General features: G+C 46.1%; 1 protein-coding gene across 46 annotated transcripts in view; it reads right to left on the reverse strand.

Moving 5' to 3' along the window:
- Window positions 1-17,270, reverse strand: part of Dock9 (dedicator of cytokinesis 9) — a 259,536-nt gene that overhangs the window by 129,469 nt on the left and 112,797 nt on the right. For all 46 annotated transcript variants that reach the window (XR_874271.3, XR_383125.4, XR_874272.3 and 43 more), the window contains exons 2-3: window positions 13,514-13,630; window positions 577-666 (exon numbers count right to left, since the gene is read on the reverse strand). Coding sequence is in view for 36 of the 46 variants with exons in the window: in NM_001347596.1 (NP_001334525.1) it covers window positions 577-666; window positions 13,514-13,630 (207 nt within the window). In the remaining 10 variants the exon portion in view is untranslated. The remainder of the gene's footprint in view (window positions 1-576; window positions 667-13,513; window positions 13,631-17,270) is intronic.

A 17,270-nucleotide genomic window follows, 5' to 3' on the forward strand; every position in this document is an offset into this window, starting at 1 on the left:
CTAAAGGATGAACCACTTCAAGAAACAAAACTGTAGCAACTAAGTTTCTTCTACCCCAAAACAGCAAGAGGAATAGACAAACACAACAGGGCAGGAAAGCCTCCTGTCTGGTATCGACTTCTCTTTGTTCAGATTATTATTTGTGTGTTCAAACAAGGAGGAGTATGATTACCTTACACACGGGTCAGGGATAGTGAGATGTGGCTACACCTGGCTCTAGTCCTGACCTAAGTTGCAGAGACAGAGGTACCAGTGAAGCCAAAGACCCCATAACGAACTCATGGATCAACAACCATTACAGATGGTATTGATGACAAAGGGGTCAACAGCATTTCCACTAAGAGGTAATCCTTTAGTCCCATCCACAGTTAAACTCTGGAGACATTGATATTCGAGAATTACGAACAAGCCCTCCGGACATTCCCACCCATTCTATGCTCTGACAACGTCTCATCATAAAACCCGCCATTACTTCTTTGACACTAATTAGAAAAATAATGAGAGTCAAGGAAATGTGGTTAGGTAGAAGGAAATGTCTTTACAATGTCCAGGACGCAGAGGAAGTAAAAACCTCACCTCAGTGACAAACAGGCTCTGTGCTTCCTCCTCTGCATTTGCAGGGACCGTGGAGCGTAAGTACCGCCCCTGCCGCCTCAGGATGGCCGTCTGTGGACAGAACAGAAGAGCTGGTGAGGACAGAAGGCCACGCTAATGGTGCAGCTGGTGGGCCTGCAACAGGGCCAGGGCCTATGAAGTCCCTCCAGACATCTGCAGGTGAGGACAGGTGCCTCCTGAGGTCACTTTGACCTTCTAAGTTCCCATTCCAGACGAGGTAGCAGTGCAGGCTCAATGACCACTAATTATTAAATGAATCTTCCAACTAAGAGCCTCTCCTTGCAGAGCTATTCTTGCTTCCGGAGACTTCAGTCTTACAAAAAATTTAATTTTATTATCATTACACACTAAAAACAGTGGATCTCATTATGCCATCTCCATACATATATACCACATACTGAGACCGTGTTCACAGATATCTTTGTGACCCTCTCTTGTCCTTTCTCCAGCTAGCCTCTCTTCCCAGACTCTTTAAAAAGCAAAGTAACAAACAACAACAGAACACCTCTAGATTCTATGACAGAAAATTATGTGACATTTGTTTCCTGAGTCTGGCTTCCTTCTCTTACCACCACGAGCTCCATTTCTGTGAAAACACTGGGCTGTTGTTCTTCATGGCTGCATAGTACTCCACTGTGAACTGCAGCAGATTTTCCTTATTTGCCCAGGCTGATGGGCAAGCCGGCTGTTGTGAAGAGTGCTACAGCAAACAGATATCAAGTATCTCTACAGTTCACAGACTTCAGTAAACTACAGATAAACCCCAGGAAAGTAACAGCTACATGCTGGGGTAGGTCTATTTATAGATTTCCAAGGAACCTCCATGCAGACTTCCATAGTGGCTGCTCTAATTCCCTGTCCCAGCAACCCTGAATATGGGTCCATTTCTCCCCCAAAGCATCACCACCATTTGTTGCTTGCTTTTTTTTTTTTCTTTTTAGATTTATTTTATTCTATGTGCTTGTGTGTTTTGCCTGTATACATGTAGGTGCACCATATGCATGCCTGGTGCCTACAGAGGTCTGAAAGCATCAAACCCCTGAAGTTGGGTTAGTTACAGATGGCTGTGAGCTTCCTCGTGGGTGCTGTGGGTGGGGTGAGGTGGAATCTGTATTTGTTTTCCCCGGTGAATACTTTCAACATTTTTTCCCATGTATTTATCAGCCATTTGTACTTCTTCACTTGAGAACTCCTGAATTAGTTTCCATATTAATTGGATTATTTTGTGTGTTTAATTATTTAAGTTCTTTAATCTGGAGATTAATTGTGAGGAGTAGCTGACAGAGGCTCTCTCTCTGCACTGTGGGAGGCTCCCGACTCTGTTAACTGTTTCTTCTACTGTGCGGCTTCCTGCAATTCCATCAATTATTGCTCTTGGCCGTCTTGTCCCTCAGTTTCAGATTTCCAGATCTTGCTCTGATCTGTCTTCTCCAAGTTGCTCCCCTGCTCTCGTGTGCACCACGCCAGGCTTTGAGAGACACCTTAAACCCAACATGTAGACGGTGGCTTCCTTGCTATAGAAAGCAACATTTGTACCTCCTGTCCTCCACCCAAGCCCTGTGCAGGAGAATTCTTCATCCATTCTGCCTCCAAGGAGTGTCTAAGACCCAGGATCCTTGTTTTTAGTGCATATTTCAAACAAATTGTGACCTTTGTTGCAAAATCATTTTCAAGGAATGCTACAGAAATATATTCTCATACACAAGATCATGTCTATCCAGACTGCCAAACCTGTTATGAGCCAGCCATGATCACGACAGAGGAAACTGCCCATCAAAGCCTGTGCTTGCCAATGAGGGCACACGCTGTGTCCTTAGACACTGTTTCCTTAGCTTGATTTACTTGGCTCTTTCCACATCTTAAAAATATAACTATTTATGTAAGACCTTCGCCAAAGGGTTCATCTGAAGAAAAGATGACTGTGACCAGCGTCACCTCAAGCCCATTTCTCATCGCAGCACCAGGAAGAAAGAAAATTTGTTGTAAAAAATTTAACAGAATTATGAATGCAAGAACCTGTCATTACGTAACATTTTTCCCCTAACACCCTTCTGGGGTGAGAAAAATAACTGCCAGTGGGTCTTTTAGATTTTTTTTTAATAGATAAAGGGCTGTTGTGTATGTATGCTCTCATCTGAAAAAGAAAACAACTTTAAATCAACAGAGAGACACAAAGCCAAGCATAGTTTTTCTCGTCTATAACTCTGAAAGGCTAAGGCATGAGGACTGCTGTATGTTCAAGGTCAGACACATACCAGAGCAGTGTCTCAGAGGGATAGGGGTGTGTGTGTGTGTGTGTGTGTGTGTGTGTGTGTGTGTGTGTGTGTATGAAGGGGGGAGACAGACAGACAGACAGTCTTGATTCAAATTTGTGGCTACATACCAGCCATTGTGATAAATTCCTAACTGATTTTGACCAACCACTCTCTGCCCAGATATAAATGTTTCCACCCACTAGCGACTTTATTCAAAACAACACATACAACAGAACCAGGTTAGATGTGCTTCCTCAGCATAATCAAGCTGAAGTGTATTTTTTTAGTATTTCTTGAGCTACATTGTATCCGATCCTTTTGAGATCTCCTCTAAAGAAGGCTTCAGGTGGCTGGACCACATTGCAGACATGCTGCAAAGGTGGACCCTATTTTCTCTTCCTCTGAAAACAGGCTGGACTAACCAAGCGCAGAAGTCATTGTGCACATGCCAAAGGCAGACTTCAGGAAGGCAATCATACTCCCTTTGTCTTTCTAAGCTAAGCTGAGTGCCATATGAAGAATTCTCCTGTCTTTGCACCTGTCAGACCTCACCTGCCTGTGGTGGACACTGCTTAGCATAGAAACTCCATTGGTCAAAGGGCAAAGAGCACAGGTCTATGACACACACCAGCCGCACAAGCGGCCATGAACACTGTCAGCCACAAATGGGGTATGTACACTACACCCACCCAAAGATTCAAGGATGACATTGGAGGAGGGAGCAGAAAGGCTGATCGAGCCAGAGGTCGGGGAGGACTGACTAAAGGAGAAGTATCTTCAGGGCCTGACAGGATCAGTGCCCTCATGAACTTACAGTCCACACAAGACCAAACCAGCTGGCATTCTAGCATGGAAGCAGAAGGACTCATAGCTCCATCTCTAGCTGAAGAGCTGCTGAGAGCTGATTGTTGCCAGAGGCCCTGGGTTAATCAGATTTCCTTAGGGGTGTAGGCCCCGGTTGGTGATCATACTTCAGTGACTAGTCCTACAATCCATGCAGATGCAAGCAGCACAAACTGAACTCCAACTGAATTCAGTGGAGTTATATGAGTTATACGGGCATGAAGTTGGGGTGGGATGGGGGCTGAATGTAGGAAGATGTAGGGCAAGGAGTAAGGGTAAATATGATCAAACTACATTATATTCATGTAATTAAAATACAGTGTATACATGTAATGAAATTCTCAAAGAATGTTAATAAAAATTCTACTACCTTGACACTACTTACCGAGAAACAATATCAGATGGCCATAGAGAAGGACCATGTTATACAGAGAAAGTTGTCCTGCTATCCCAAGGCACATATATCATATCAACGAGGAGGCCATTTTAGATGTGGCCTCCCTAGGTAAAAGCTAAATCGGAAGAACCACTGAGCTGAGCCTTGACTGGGTTCAGAACTGTGAAAAATAATCAATTACTGTATTAGTTACTAGGTTTTGGTTGACTGGTTACTCATTGTGGTTGTAAGACCGCAGGCACAGCTCTACAGTACAGTGCTGAAATGCTGTACTGATCATACAGAGCATTAAGGACCTGGTTTCCATGATCACTTCCTACCCAGTCAGCACCCTAAAGACATCAAGTAAAATAGATAAGAAATAAATATCAGCCAGACCCCAAGGGTAAACTGGGATGAAAAACATTCTACTAATCATTTTAAAACGTAGCATAAATAATTACCTTTTTATCCCAACCTTGTCTGGGTCCCTGGCTTTCCTCCAGACATGGATCTAATGGCTAATGATGTAACATTTAATAAAATGTATCTGCCACTCTTACTGAGCACATACAGTCTGATGGAGGAGGAGATAAGTTTATAGTATGATTAGTATTCTATCTAGAAGGACACTCAGAGAAGACCACGGGATTCTAAAGAGCAGAGGGCCTAAATCCAAAGGAAGACAACAGTATCAAACAAAGTGTATCTAGGGAAAGATGCTGAAACTGTGGAGCAGGAGTTCAAATTGTACTCAGAACAAATGAGAGAGATAACCTCACCCTGGTGATGGAGAGAGAGCACAAACAGGTTAAGACCAGCTTTGTTAAGGAGTTGGGGCTGGATTAGGAATGTAGCTCTTTTGGTAGAGTGCTCGTCTAGTATGGACAAAGCCCTGGGTTCGCTCCTGAACCACAGAATCTGGGCCTGGTGGCACATGCCTGTAGCCTGGAAGGTAGAGTCAAAAGTTCAAGGTCACCTTCAAACGCTCAACAAGCTCCACAAGCCTGGGTTCCATGAGATTATGCTTTGTTTTCATTTTTAAAGGCCTAGAACGAAACATATTTGCTATGTCAAAAACTGTCTTTGAACTCCAACTGACTTCCGATAAAACCCTAAAATTTTAATCAATTGGGTCATAGAAAGAATAGGAGCTGCACAGTAAGAACATCAGGTTAGACCCCGGTGGGTCTGGTGACTTGTCACGAATGGAGCAGGCACCACTAATGCCCCGAGCTCTCCAGTCCTCACTGTCTTCACTCAAGTCCAACCACAGCAATCCACTTGTTTATAACATGCTTCCCATTTCAACATTTCTACCAGGAAAAGATGCAAAGCCAACAACACTTAGATGCTTTATTGTACTCTCTGATGTACTTTTAAAGTAGTATTTTGCTTTTATTGTGGAGTCATCAAATGAGTTTCAGCTCCCTTGAGTCTGACCAACCCTGGTCACATTGGTCAAAATCTGGTCTACAGACCTGAAAAGCTGATATTTGACCCTATAAATTGTTGGCCTTAAAACAATGTCCTCAAGACTTGTTTTAACAGTTGATTCGATTATCTACTCTAATGCAGGCATATGCCTTTTCCTCTGAGGCCAAGAGACATCTCTTCTTACTTGTAAATGTTTCAAGAACGAATGAATAAAACAGTCAATGGGGATAGAAAAGGGAAACTGCCAATCACCATCCATTACTTGAATATATGGCTTTTCCTATTAAGACAAAAGCTCTCTGATCCATTACAGAAACTGACAAGGGATGTCTATAGCACAAGCAAATGTACTATTTTAACCTCTCTATAGATTTTGTGTACTAAAAGTCACATTCAGACCATACTCTATGCCAAACCAATTAACATTACATTTCTATAGTTTCACTTATTAGGCTTATAAAAAAGTCCAAGTCTATCTCCTAAGAGTTATACTCAGTGAGTACCTAGGCCCTCTAACAATGGGCGGAGTTTCTTTCTAGTACTGTAGAGATTCTAGGGTTTGTGTGGAAAGCTCTTACCATACAGCAGGGCTGGCCTGGAATTCATAACACTCCACACGGTGGCCCTTAGTTCATTATCTTCTTGCTTCAGCCTCTGAGCACTGCTGAGACTAGGGGTGTACACAACCACTCAGAGCTTGTCGCCTTATTTCTATCCATTAAGATTCTTATTCCAGCTAAAGGCTGGACCAAAAATCAACATCAAAACCAGCAAAGAATAGCAGAATAGATTGTTCTTTCCCTTCTCCTTGCTCAGTAACATTATGCAAATTACCTAATCTTTCACAGTTTACTTTCCTCATCTATAGCAAAGGGGACAACTACTACTCCTTCTTTGAGGAATCTGTAGAGATTAAAGGGAATACCCAACATAGCTATACAAATTTAAGGTAGTTTATAACATAGTCTAATACAAATGGCTAACCCCACTCTTTTTATGTTTAGAAATAAATTACAGCTATCCTTCAGTGACCTTGAGGGACTGGGTCCCTCTCTCTATATATATCTATATCTAAGATACCCAGGTCCCTTATCCTAGGTAGGTTTTGCATTGAGCCCATGCTATTCTATTCCCCTGTGTAATTATCAACAGTCTCCCATTACTTTTAACACCTCCTCCAATACAAGGTGGTCTGAAGAGCTGCATGCTGCACCATCTAGACAGCGGCATGCTCATACACCCTTCTTTTCTCTAAGTATTCTCAGCCTGATTTCTGAATCCACAGACGGGGGTCTGGGGAATAGAGACCCAATTATACCTCTATCCTACTGAGGAAGCTTTTAATATGAAAGGGTTAGAGGAAGTTTTTCCTACTGTGGAGTGTTTGAAAGTGTATCTGAAGACTAAAACTATGTATAGTTAGCATCTCAAATAACCACTGAGATGGAAATCTCTAAGTTCACAATGCAACTTAGAAGAAAACTTCCCAGCTGCTGTCAGGCGTAGCTTTTGTACAGTTCCTTAGGTTAAATGCTGGCAGCCTTTGACATAGGAGATCCTTAGTTACCTTGTCCAGGGACAGACAAGAGTCTCATGAGGAACCCCACAGAGCTACTGCAGTAGCTGAATCAGAAGAGAGGGCAGCACATGTCCCCTCTGACGCATTGGGGGGGGGGGGCGTGCACCTGGAACCCCCAAGATGAACTTCTTATTTCTGTGAAATGAAGTGGTTCATGCAGCATGGTTCCTGGACCCTAACAAGAAGAGTTGTTAAACACACGGCTATTTTCCCGGTCTGGCCTGAAACTTCAAACTTCAAGTAGATTATTTTTACTTTAAGAACTTCTCTGTTGACTGAAATGATTCCCTCCAAACACTCTGCTAGCCCTGAACTACAAGGTCAGCGTTGGGAACTTCTGGGCTGTTTGGGCCAGCTGGGGGATGGTGGGGGGACGGGAAACAGTGAGGCAGCAGGTGCCTTACCTGGCAGTGCCCCACCCTTACTGCCCCAGGTCCTGCTGCACTCCTATCTTCTGAGCTTAAACTCAGCTCCCCATTTTTAAACTAACCCAAGTCCAGACCCCAAGGGGATGATGCAGGGGTCTATCTTACACACATGACCTTGAACCCCTTATCCCCACCCACCCCACCAAGAAGCTCAAGTTTCCAAGGAGGAGAAATGTGAAGCCAGTCATTTCATTAATCTTCACATTGTGGAATCTGAGAAGGGACATTGAATTGAGAGGCGGCTGGGGAAACCCTGGAGGTGTGCCTTTCCTGGGCTGGCTGTGTAATCCCGGGGAAAGCCTGAAACTCCCCCCACCCCTCACCCAGCCCCCACACATCCGCAGACAGGCCTTCTAGGACCTTCAACTTCCTCAGTGCCTCAGAAATTCCAACATAGAAATTCTGTGAACATTGAACTCTAAGCCCCACCTCCTTCCCAAGCGGAGTCCTAGCAACTGAGCCATGAGAGACCAGACAGGCAAAAGAAAACCATGAGATGAACACTGACATTCCTTTGACTTAATACTACCCACGTTACTTTTCACTACACAGATTTAGATGAACACTACTGTCCCCGGCACACAGTTATGTCATCTTGATTTTTCTAAACCTCTCCACTCACACAGGACTGGTTACTTACTAATCACTTCATGATGGCCTTCAACTATTTAAAAATACTCAGATGGGAATTATGCATATCCACTGGGGCACACAAATCATGTTTTTATGATTTTAATTAAAAGCTTGAAACAAAAGGCCCACCCTTCCTCCAGAGTCCCTGAGAACAATGAACTACATCAGAGATCTGGTCTGGCTGTAACCTGAACCAGCTGCAAGGATAGGGACCAAGTATTTGTCTCTTCTCATTCAGGAGCAGAAAGCTGGGAGTGGCCTCTCTCAGACACCAAGAAGGAGACAGGAGAGGGAGTGTGGCTGCTTTCCCAGTGGAAGGGAGGTGGGATCCCAAGCAGACAGCCCAGGGTGGGGTGGCCTTGCCTGAGCCACTACTGAGACACTGGGTCAGAGAGCAGCAGCAAGCTCTTCTCTAGGAGGCAAGGTCTTATGCAACCTATGCTGGCCTCAAACTCACTAGGTAGCCAAGGCTAGCCTTGAACTTTAGCTCCTTCTGTCTACACCTCCCAAGGGCTGGGATTATAGGAATGTGACACCACACACAAAAAATGTGACCATCTTTGCAGAGCCTGCCTAGCAATCTGTTATAAAGCATTCCAGCCTTGTCATCATTTTGGCTTTATTTAGAGAATTATCCCTTCAAACCTCTGCACACTTGATGCAGAGGAACGGTGCTTCAACATACACTGAAAAGGACAACCCCTGCTAGGTGCGCAGTACCTGGGGGAAGAGAGAGATGGGAGCACAAAGCATGGCCAGGCCACCCAGAAGACACTGGCCCAGCCCCCACTGCCTTCTCACACAAACAGCCCTGGCTTGATTTCTTAATTATTAATATGTTCAGCCAGCCCAAAGGAATGTGGCACCCACATCAATGTTTTAAAGTTATCTCCAGTTTCAGCCTACTGTCTATTACCAGGATGGCTCCCAACTGCCCTCCCATCCCGGACCCCGACCCTACCCCAGGCCTGAGGTCAACTGGATGGTGTCTTGTGTGTCTACAGCATCTCTCCCTTTGACGTCTGCTTAGAAATGCCACGTGGCTGGATCTCTCTGTACATTGGGCGTTTTTTGGATACAGTGCAACACTGAAACCATAGCAGCAGAGGACACTGGGAACTGCTGCAGCCAACCGACTGTGCACAGGGCACGGCATCTTTCCAAGGATCTGGAGGAGGCATTTGTCTCAGAGCACAGGAGTTGCTCATGAGAGGCTCCAGCACCAAGCTAGACTAGAAACTCAAATAGTGTGGGGCATTCCCACACCACACCTCAAAGCTCCGCTACCGGCCATTAACTCCCATTTTCTGTTCATTTTTGACAATGCCATGCATAGAGAAGCTGACCCAACATACAGGCATGTGTGCGCACCCATGCTTGAGTACACTCATGCACATGCCCCCAGTCTCCATGTTTAATTCACCTGTTATTAAGGAGATGAACAAACTTGGGACAAGAAAAAGGCCCAAAGAATTCCATTTAGTTTCTGAGGAAAGTTTAAACTCCCAAAGCTCAAGAGATGGCTCATGGTTTAAAAACTTATATGCTCTTTGCAAAGTTCAAGTCCTAGCATCCCCTTAACTGGAAGATTACTAACAACTGTCACTCTAGCTCCAGGGACCCAACACTCTCGTCTGGCCTCCTCAGACAAGTGCATACACATGCATGAACACTTTACAAAATAATAAAATCATGTTAAAAAACAAAAATTCCCCCCAGGGCTGAGCTGGCTCAGAGGTTACAATTCTCTTCCAGAAGAATTCCCATTCAGTTACCAACATTCCCATCTCTGTGGCTAACAACCACCTATCTGCAGCTGGGGGAATCCTACACTTGTAGCCTCCTCCTGTGCCTGCACTCACATGCATAGACACATACACAAACACATTGTATCGAGAATTTAAAAATAACCTACAACACCAAGAAATCAGAAACAACAATAAAGGCAGTCTAAACAAAGACCAAGTCACAGTGCTGGAGAGGATGAACCCGATGGAGGGAGAAGAAAAGTTCACTCTCAGGACTCTCTGAGCCTGCTGTCACCTTCCGGTGACATCTGGGAATGGGCCGGTTGGAGATGGTGTATCTCTTCCTAGCTACTCAGGACCCTCAAGTTTCCACCCTTGAGCCCGTCTGTTCATTCAGCAGTGAATAGAGGCAAGAGTGAAGATAAGATGGTTCCCAAGGCACGTCTCCCCTGGGTTTTAGTTTTGTTTTATGGAGCTAAGATCAACCCTGAGGGGCCTCTCATGCTAGGCCAGCAGCTCTAGCTATTACACTCTCCAGCCAGGGTCCCTGCAACACACCCTGTCCTTCAGTGTTTGTCCCTCCTCCATAAGCACAGTGCTCACCAAGGCTCTGGTCGCCTGCAGTGAGTTAGTCTTCATATTTCTAGAATAGGCTCTCACGGGATGTGCTTTAAACTTCCTGCTTCTTACGAGCAACCATCATTCTCCTCTCCTCGGTTTTCAGCAGTGTGAAATCCGGGATTCTGATCTGTATGTGCGGCCATAAATACCAGGCAAAGCTAAGCCCCTCCCCGCAGGCTTCGAGTATTAAATGCATGCACTCTCAACCCAGCTGCACAGCTAGCTTCCCCAGACTGTCTTCTTTCCCAAAGCGTAGATGGGAAATGAGATCGGGAACTTCCAGGCCTTTGTAAGTCCTGGCACTTGGCTTCCTTTTCAGGTTCCTGGTTTGTACATCATTGTGGGTTGTGTGTAAGTAAAAGAGGAAAAGAATTGGCGGGGGAGGGCAGGGGAGGGGAGACAGAAGTCAGGATGTGGCCGACAGAGACTGGAGCAGCCACACTTCCCGAGGCTTGTCCTGACTCTGAACACCTAGAACCACCAATCCTTTCCATCCTCGCTGACACCTTAAATCCTCTTGCATTCTTGGTTACGTAGCAAGTTTGAGGGTAGCCTGGAGTACTTGAGACCCTGTCTCAAAGCAAACAAACAAAATACCACCCCACCCCACCCCACAACAAGATAGAAATGAAACAAGATGTTCCATAGAAACCTTAATATCCCACAACGGATATACCTTGTTTGGGAATGTAAACTAATATCCCACGTGGATGACACCCTGACGCTGCACACAGTTCTATGACTGACCACTGCAAGTGTGGTATGCCTGGGTGTGGCAGCACAGGCCCGTAAGCATCTCCTTCCCCACAAGTAAATACTGTGATGTCTTGTTCATCTGTGCACAGACATCCTCTTCTTCCTGTGACTCACCACCTATGGAGCATCTTGTGTAAGTCATCTTTGTATCTCTGTCCTCGGGTCTTTCAAGTACATACTCAGAAGCCGAGGAAACACACTCTTTCCTTTCCCATGTATCCACGGCTTATACTAACAACGAATCTAACTTTTAGGGAATGTGAGTGGGACCTATAAACTGCCTCCAAACATCCTTTCCGGTATTTACTGCCTTTTATGCTCTAGGACGATATAAAATTAGACCTAGGGCTCAATGTCAGCCTGCCCACTTGGAAGCACACTAAGGCAGCAGGACCTCTATGTGTACGTATGAGCATTCGCACACACCTGGCAGACATCTACGCCATGCTCTGCTACTGCGACAGTTCACGGCAGCTGCTCATTGAGGGCGACTGTCACATTCGCGTGCACTGCGCTTACTGTCTAACCCCTTTCCTAAGCTTGTCATCCTTTTCTGTATGAGAAAGGAGGCTTCTCCCTGACGAGGTGTGTTTACAATGCCTCCAGGAACCGTTATCAGGGATGCTTCTACTCTGCTACCAAAATGGAGACAGGGGGAATCTGTGGCATTGCTAAGTCATTAACTACACTGTAATTAGACAGCTGATATCATCACTGATCAACAAGGAAGCACGGTATAAAGGTCTCTCTCATGACAAAGTGGCAGTCTATATGAGAACAGTGCCCAAACTCAGCTGCAACCTGTCACTACTGCCAAGATGTGGGCCACAGTCGACATCCAAACTCCTTCAGCTTTGGAACAATTTTCCTACAACAGAAACCAACACTCCTTCATTTATTCTCGGCCAGAATGGGGACGGTGAAGCTCTTTGTCCCTTAGATTATCACAGAAATGGTTTTGGGCAAGAGAGGTGCATGGATTTCCTCCAAATTTAAATCTTTTGACTTTACACTGTTTGAATATCTGGGTCCTTTGTCCCTGGGAGAAAAGATGATACCAGACACTAATGTTGGATTTTTCTTTCTTAAGCAATTTTTTTCATGTCTATAAATATAGCTTTTGTAAGACTAAGAAACAAATTTACTCCTGAACACCAAGAGAAACACACACTTCATGGCCTAAGGAACCTCAGATAACCTTTGGCTTTCTCTAAGGAAACTGTTGGGAAACGTCCAGAAGAACAGGACAGAGAACCTCTGAGCAGACTGCAGTGGTCCTGGGTCACTAGGGAGATGGTTTACCTTGCTCCTTACTAACCTCCAGACTTCCTGTCTGTCACACAGCTCTAGGCTGAAAGACCTCAAGCATCAACTCAGACAGCAGGGGAGGCAGGAGCTTCCTGGGTGTTCCTGCTTCCCCCAAGGAAAAGACACCCAAGTCCTGCCACTGGGACAGACTTCACTGTTCCTGCCTCGCTGCCCTTTCCTCTAGGAACCTGCAGCTCCGGGCTTCTCATGGCAGGGTCCACAGTTGTCATCCTACAGGATGCACGACAAACTTCTGCTGCTCCCAGCAGATTCTAGAATACCTGGTTTAAAAAAAAATAGCAAACTAGGTTTGTAGGTATATACCTCAGTGGTAGATCACTTGCCTAGCATCCTGAGTTAATCAAAAAATTTGATTCAGAATCTCCAAAAAAATGTATTTTCTAAGACATAAGAGGGACTTGTAACTTCTAAGTACATGTATTTATTTTTAACATGAAAAAGTAATCCCACTAAAAATACGAAGTCATAATAAGATATACAGTCATACATGCTATGTAAACACTCTACCCACCATACATGCAGGTAAGCACTCTACCCACCATACATGCAGGTAAGCACTCTACCCATCATGCCTACCAGGTAGGCCTGTTGGTCTGCACCCCAGACCACTTTCTACTTTTTATTTAGAGATAGGGTCCAGGGTGGCTTTAAAATTACTCTGTGCCTTAGTTAGTCCTTGAATATAGGATCCTCCTACTTCTATTCTCCAGGTAGCTAGGAATACAGAGGCCTGTGCCACCAGGACTGGCTCTATTCCCATCTTTAAAAATCACGAATTCACCAATCAAACAGCCATTCAATATGTAGAAGAATATGTCTGATCAAATCTAGACCACAATATCTTCCAAGGTTTCTATGGTAACACAGATCTATTGACAGTGGCAGCCGCTGACCTGGAAGTCATCATAAGGGAAGAGGAGCATCTCCCGCAGGCAGTCGTTTAGGATCTGCGTCTTCTTCTGCACGATGACATTTTCGTAGTCCAGTGGCTCGATCAGCTTTGGCTTTGCCTGGAAAACCAAGAGAGTTGCAGTCACTGAGACGCTCCCTTCTTCAGTGCACCGACCTCCGTCTGTGTGAGACGATCTCACAAGTCTCACATTGTAACTCCAGGCTAGCCTCAATGCTGCGTGTGGCCCTGAGCCCTGGATGGCTTCTTAGCGGTTATCACTGCTCACTTGAGAAAAGTAACTTCCTTTTTTTCCCCCATTTTTTATTAGGTATTTAGCTCATTTACATTTCCAATGCTATACCAAAAGTCCCCCATACCCACCCACCCCCACTCCCCTACCCACCCACTCCCCTTTTTTGGCCCTGGCGTTCCCCTGTACTGGGGCATATAAAGTTTGCGTGTCCAATGGGCCTCTCTTTCCAGTGATGGCCGACTAGGCCATCTTTTGATACATATGCAGCTAGAGTCAAGAGCTCCGGGGTACTGGTTAGTTCATAATGTTGTTCCACCTATAGGGTTGCAGATCCCTTTAGCTCCTTGGGTACTTTCTCTAGCTCCTCCATTCGGAGCCCTGTGATCCTAAAGCGGAAGAATTTTATGCAGCTAAACTACAGTATTTCCCAACTTTTTCATTCTTAAAACATAATGAAAGAAGAAGTGTTTTCAGAGGGAATGTTTTCATGGCGTCCTGTGCAGCCAGAGTGGTGCTTATCCCATTATTTAAGCAACAGAGAGACCTGCACTCTGGTGGGATTTTCAGCCATCTCTATCATAAAGACAGTGCCATCCTCTGAGCTGGAATTACAGACTTTAGAAAGAAAATGGAGGCCGAGTGATTAATTCATCTCCCAGGGGTCCCTGTCTGTAGGCTTCATGTTCCTGCCACCATGGTGTTCGCCTCATGCTGCCTTACTCTCTCTAAGCTCGGCCTCTCACAGAACCTGGGTCTGCTGCTATCAGGGCCATACACACCACTCAGGTGTCAATCCCTCTGAAGGCCAGACATTGGTAAGAGGAGGCGGGAAGCACAGTCCTGGGGGGGGGGGGGGGGGGGCGCTGCTGTTGGGTCAGCTGAGTTAATGCACATCAACAGCTGAGCCTGGAGGACCACAGCACACAGGAAATGTACCTTGTTACTATAAACACACTTCAGTCACTACTTGCAATGCATGTCCTTTCTCTCTTTTAGTGGAGGCTTTGCATATACTCTACTCTACCCCGATAGGCTCAAAGATAATTCCCTCCACTGACTATGAGCCTGTGAAACAACCAGCCAGCAATGGCAGGAACATGCAGAAAGACAGAAAGACAAAAGGCCTAAGAAAGAGAAAAACCATAATAGAGATGACACTGCTACCCAGGGCTGAGCCCAAAGCTAATATAAAGAGACACTCACATTATCAACTGAACTGAGTACTGATGCAGTTCGTGTCAGGGAGGGCTGAGAACACAAGTGGGTGTGGGCAGGGGAGGGGAGCGAGGTGCTCAGAGAGCCTCTTCTGTTAGAGCAACTCCACCAAGGCAGCGGGCTGCCACTCAGAAGAAGGCCAGTGAGTGGTCTGGTGTACGTCATCTATCCCAGCAAGATGGAGGTAAATACTGCTAGGGTCCGGCAGGCCCACTACCTACAAACGGTTTATAAGTATGGTGTCCAAGTAGTCTCATAGGAATGGCCTGACTCAAGGGCCACGGGGTAAGAATAGCCTGGGAAAAGTGTTCCTTACCTCAACGGACCGTGTGAACACACATTAGCTATGGATAGGGAAATCATAGCTTTTCTGAGGTTCTGAACACAGTTTGAAACATCCCTACTGTGCTCATGGATTTGAGAGAGTGACGCCTCTGTACCCTGCTGCTAACTGATCTTCTGGGTTCGGGACCCCTCCTCCCACAGCACAGGCCTGCTTGGACCAGAGGCCTATATTCATGCAAACTGGAAATCCGGACAGAACGGTAATCAAACCAGAAAGTCCTCCCGGTACCAGGAAAAAGGGATGCCTCTGGAAGCCAGCAGGCCTGGAGAGTGATTACCTACAAAATAGTTCAATTATGGCCCAACACGAGGTCTGCAGGGCTAAGGGAAGATCAAGTCTCGAAAAACAAACAGAGTGATCCCGGATGTGTTCTTCCCTCGGTCACAGGGACTTCCTGTGAACTTTCTAAACATTTCTTCTGTCTCTGTTACTGGATGTGACCATGTATATGAGATCCTGAATGCCACTTCCTAAAACAGCAGACAGAGGAAACGGCAGTGCTTGACGGGTTCTAATGAGACACTCACTCCTGCTCATGAAGAATTTAGGACTTTCCTTGATTTCTCTCCATAAGGACGAAAGCTATTAAACAGCCGAGATGAAGACTCATGAAACCCTAGTCTGTTTCCCAAGACATCTGCTGGAGATGGGGACAGGGCAGGCTGCGCCTCTGAACCAGGTGCTAACAAGCCTCAAGAACCCTCCTATGAAGTCTGTCCACACACACACAGAGGACTCCTGCTTATCGGCGGCTACCTCCAACTTCCTGAAGTTGCTAGGTCTTGCTAGGTCTTGCTAGAGGACTCCTTGTTTTCCCGCCATGAGGGTGAGCATAGAGAACTGGCAGGCTCCCTTTCTGGTGTGCACACATTATTATCAAGGTGTATCCCTGCTCTTTGCAGATATTTACTTAACCTGCCCATGTGCACCATACCAGGCCTTTGGGACAACAGGGAGATGAGGAAGATACAGCCTCTGCCCAGAAGAGCTCACAGCCAGAGAGACACGAGGTATCTGTGAAGAGCTAAATGAATAACATGGTAGAGACCCGGGATGGGGCTTTTGACCCTACAGAAAACTTGACCTGGTCCAGGGAGGTTATTGATCTCCCTGAAAGCTAAGGCATCTGTTTGCTGCATCTCCAGTACCTAGAACTGGCCCTGGCACAGTGCAGGACCACCTTGTTCACTATCGGGGATAAATGGTGCTACCTGAGGAAGCTTCTGGAATAGAAGGAGTCAGCTGAACTTAAGGGTGGACTCCAGGGTGCATGGCGCATAGGTGTAGATGTATCTGGGGCAACCTAAAGCTTAGAAAGTTATAGCGGGATGCCATTATGAATACAAGTTCATGGACCCCCAGCCCAGCACCATGTGGCCCAGGCAGGGAACAAGCCTGAGACAGCCCAAGCCTGGTACCACATGGCCAAGGCAGGACATTGCACTCAGAGATGACCCCATACACCCAGAGGCCCCAGGTTCCTCTATGAGCAAGTAAGTGGGGGGAGAAATGGGACAGAAAGAGAAGCAGAAAGATGTAAACACAATGAAGAGTGGCAGAACTGGAGACTCGAGGGTAGGGAGGAACAGTCTGATGTGAGTAGCTGCTGATGCCACCTAAGGCCATGGGGAGGTCCTCGCCTGGGCTGCCCCCACGGTCCATGTCTGGATCTCTGGCCCCGCAACAGCAGGGATCTGTTACCACCACAGGCCAGGCAGACGTCCCTGGTCTGGGTGGCCACCTAAGGCCATGCTGATGTCTAAGGGCTGTGCAGAGCTGGACCCACCCCTCTCCTGAGCATGCTGGGAGAACTGGTCCCCAGCTGACATGAGGACAGGAAAGGTGATCCTGCCCCTTGACAGCTACAGTACCCAGGAGAACCAGACCTGCGGCTCACCCAGGAAGCACAGTAGAGATGGCCCTGGTTTTGGGAGTTTCGGGTTG

The sequence above is a fragment of the Mus musculus genome, chromosome 14 (assembly GCF_000001635.26).
Source record: "Mus musculus strain C57BL/6J chromosome 14, GRCm38.p6 C57BL/6J".
Lineage (NCBI taxonomy): Eukaryota > Metazoa > Chordata > Mammalia > Rodentia > Muridae > Mus > Mus musculus.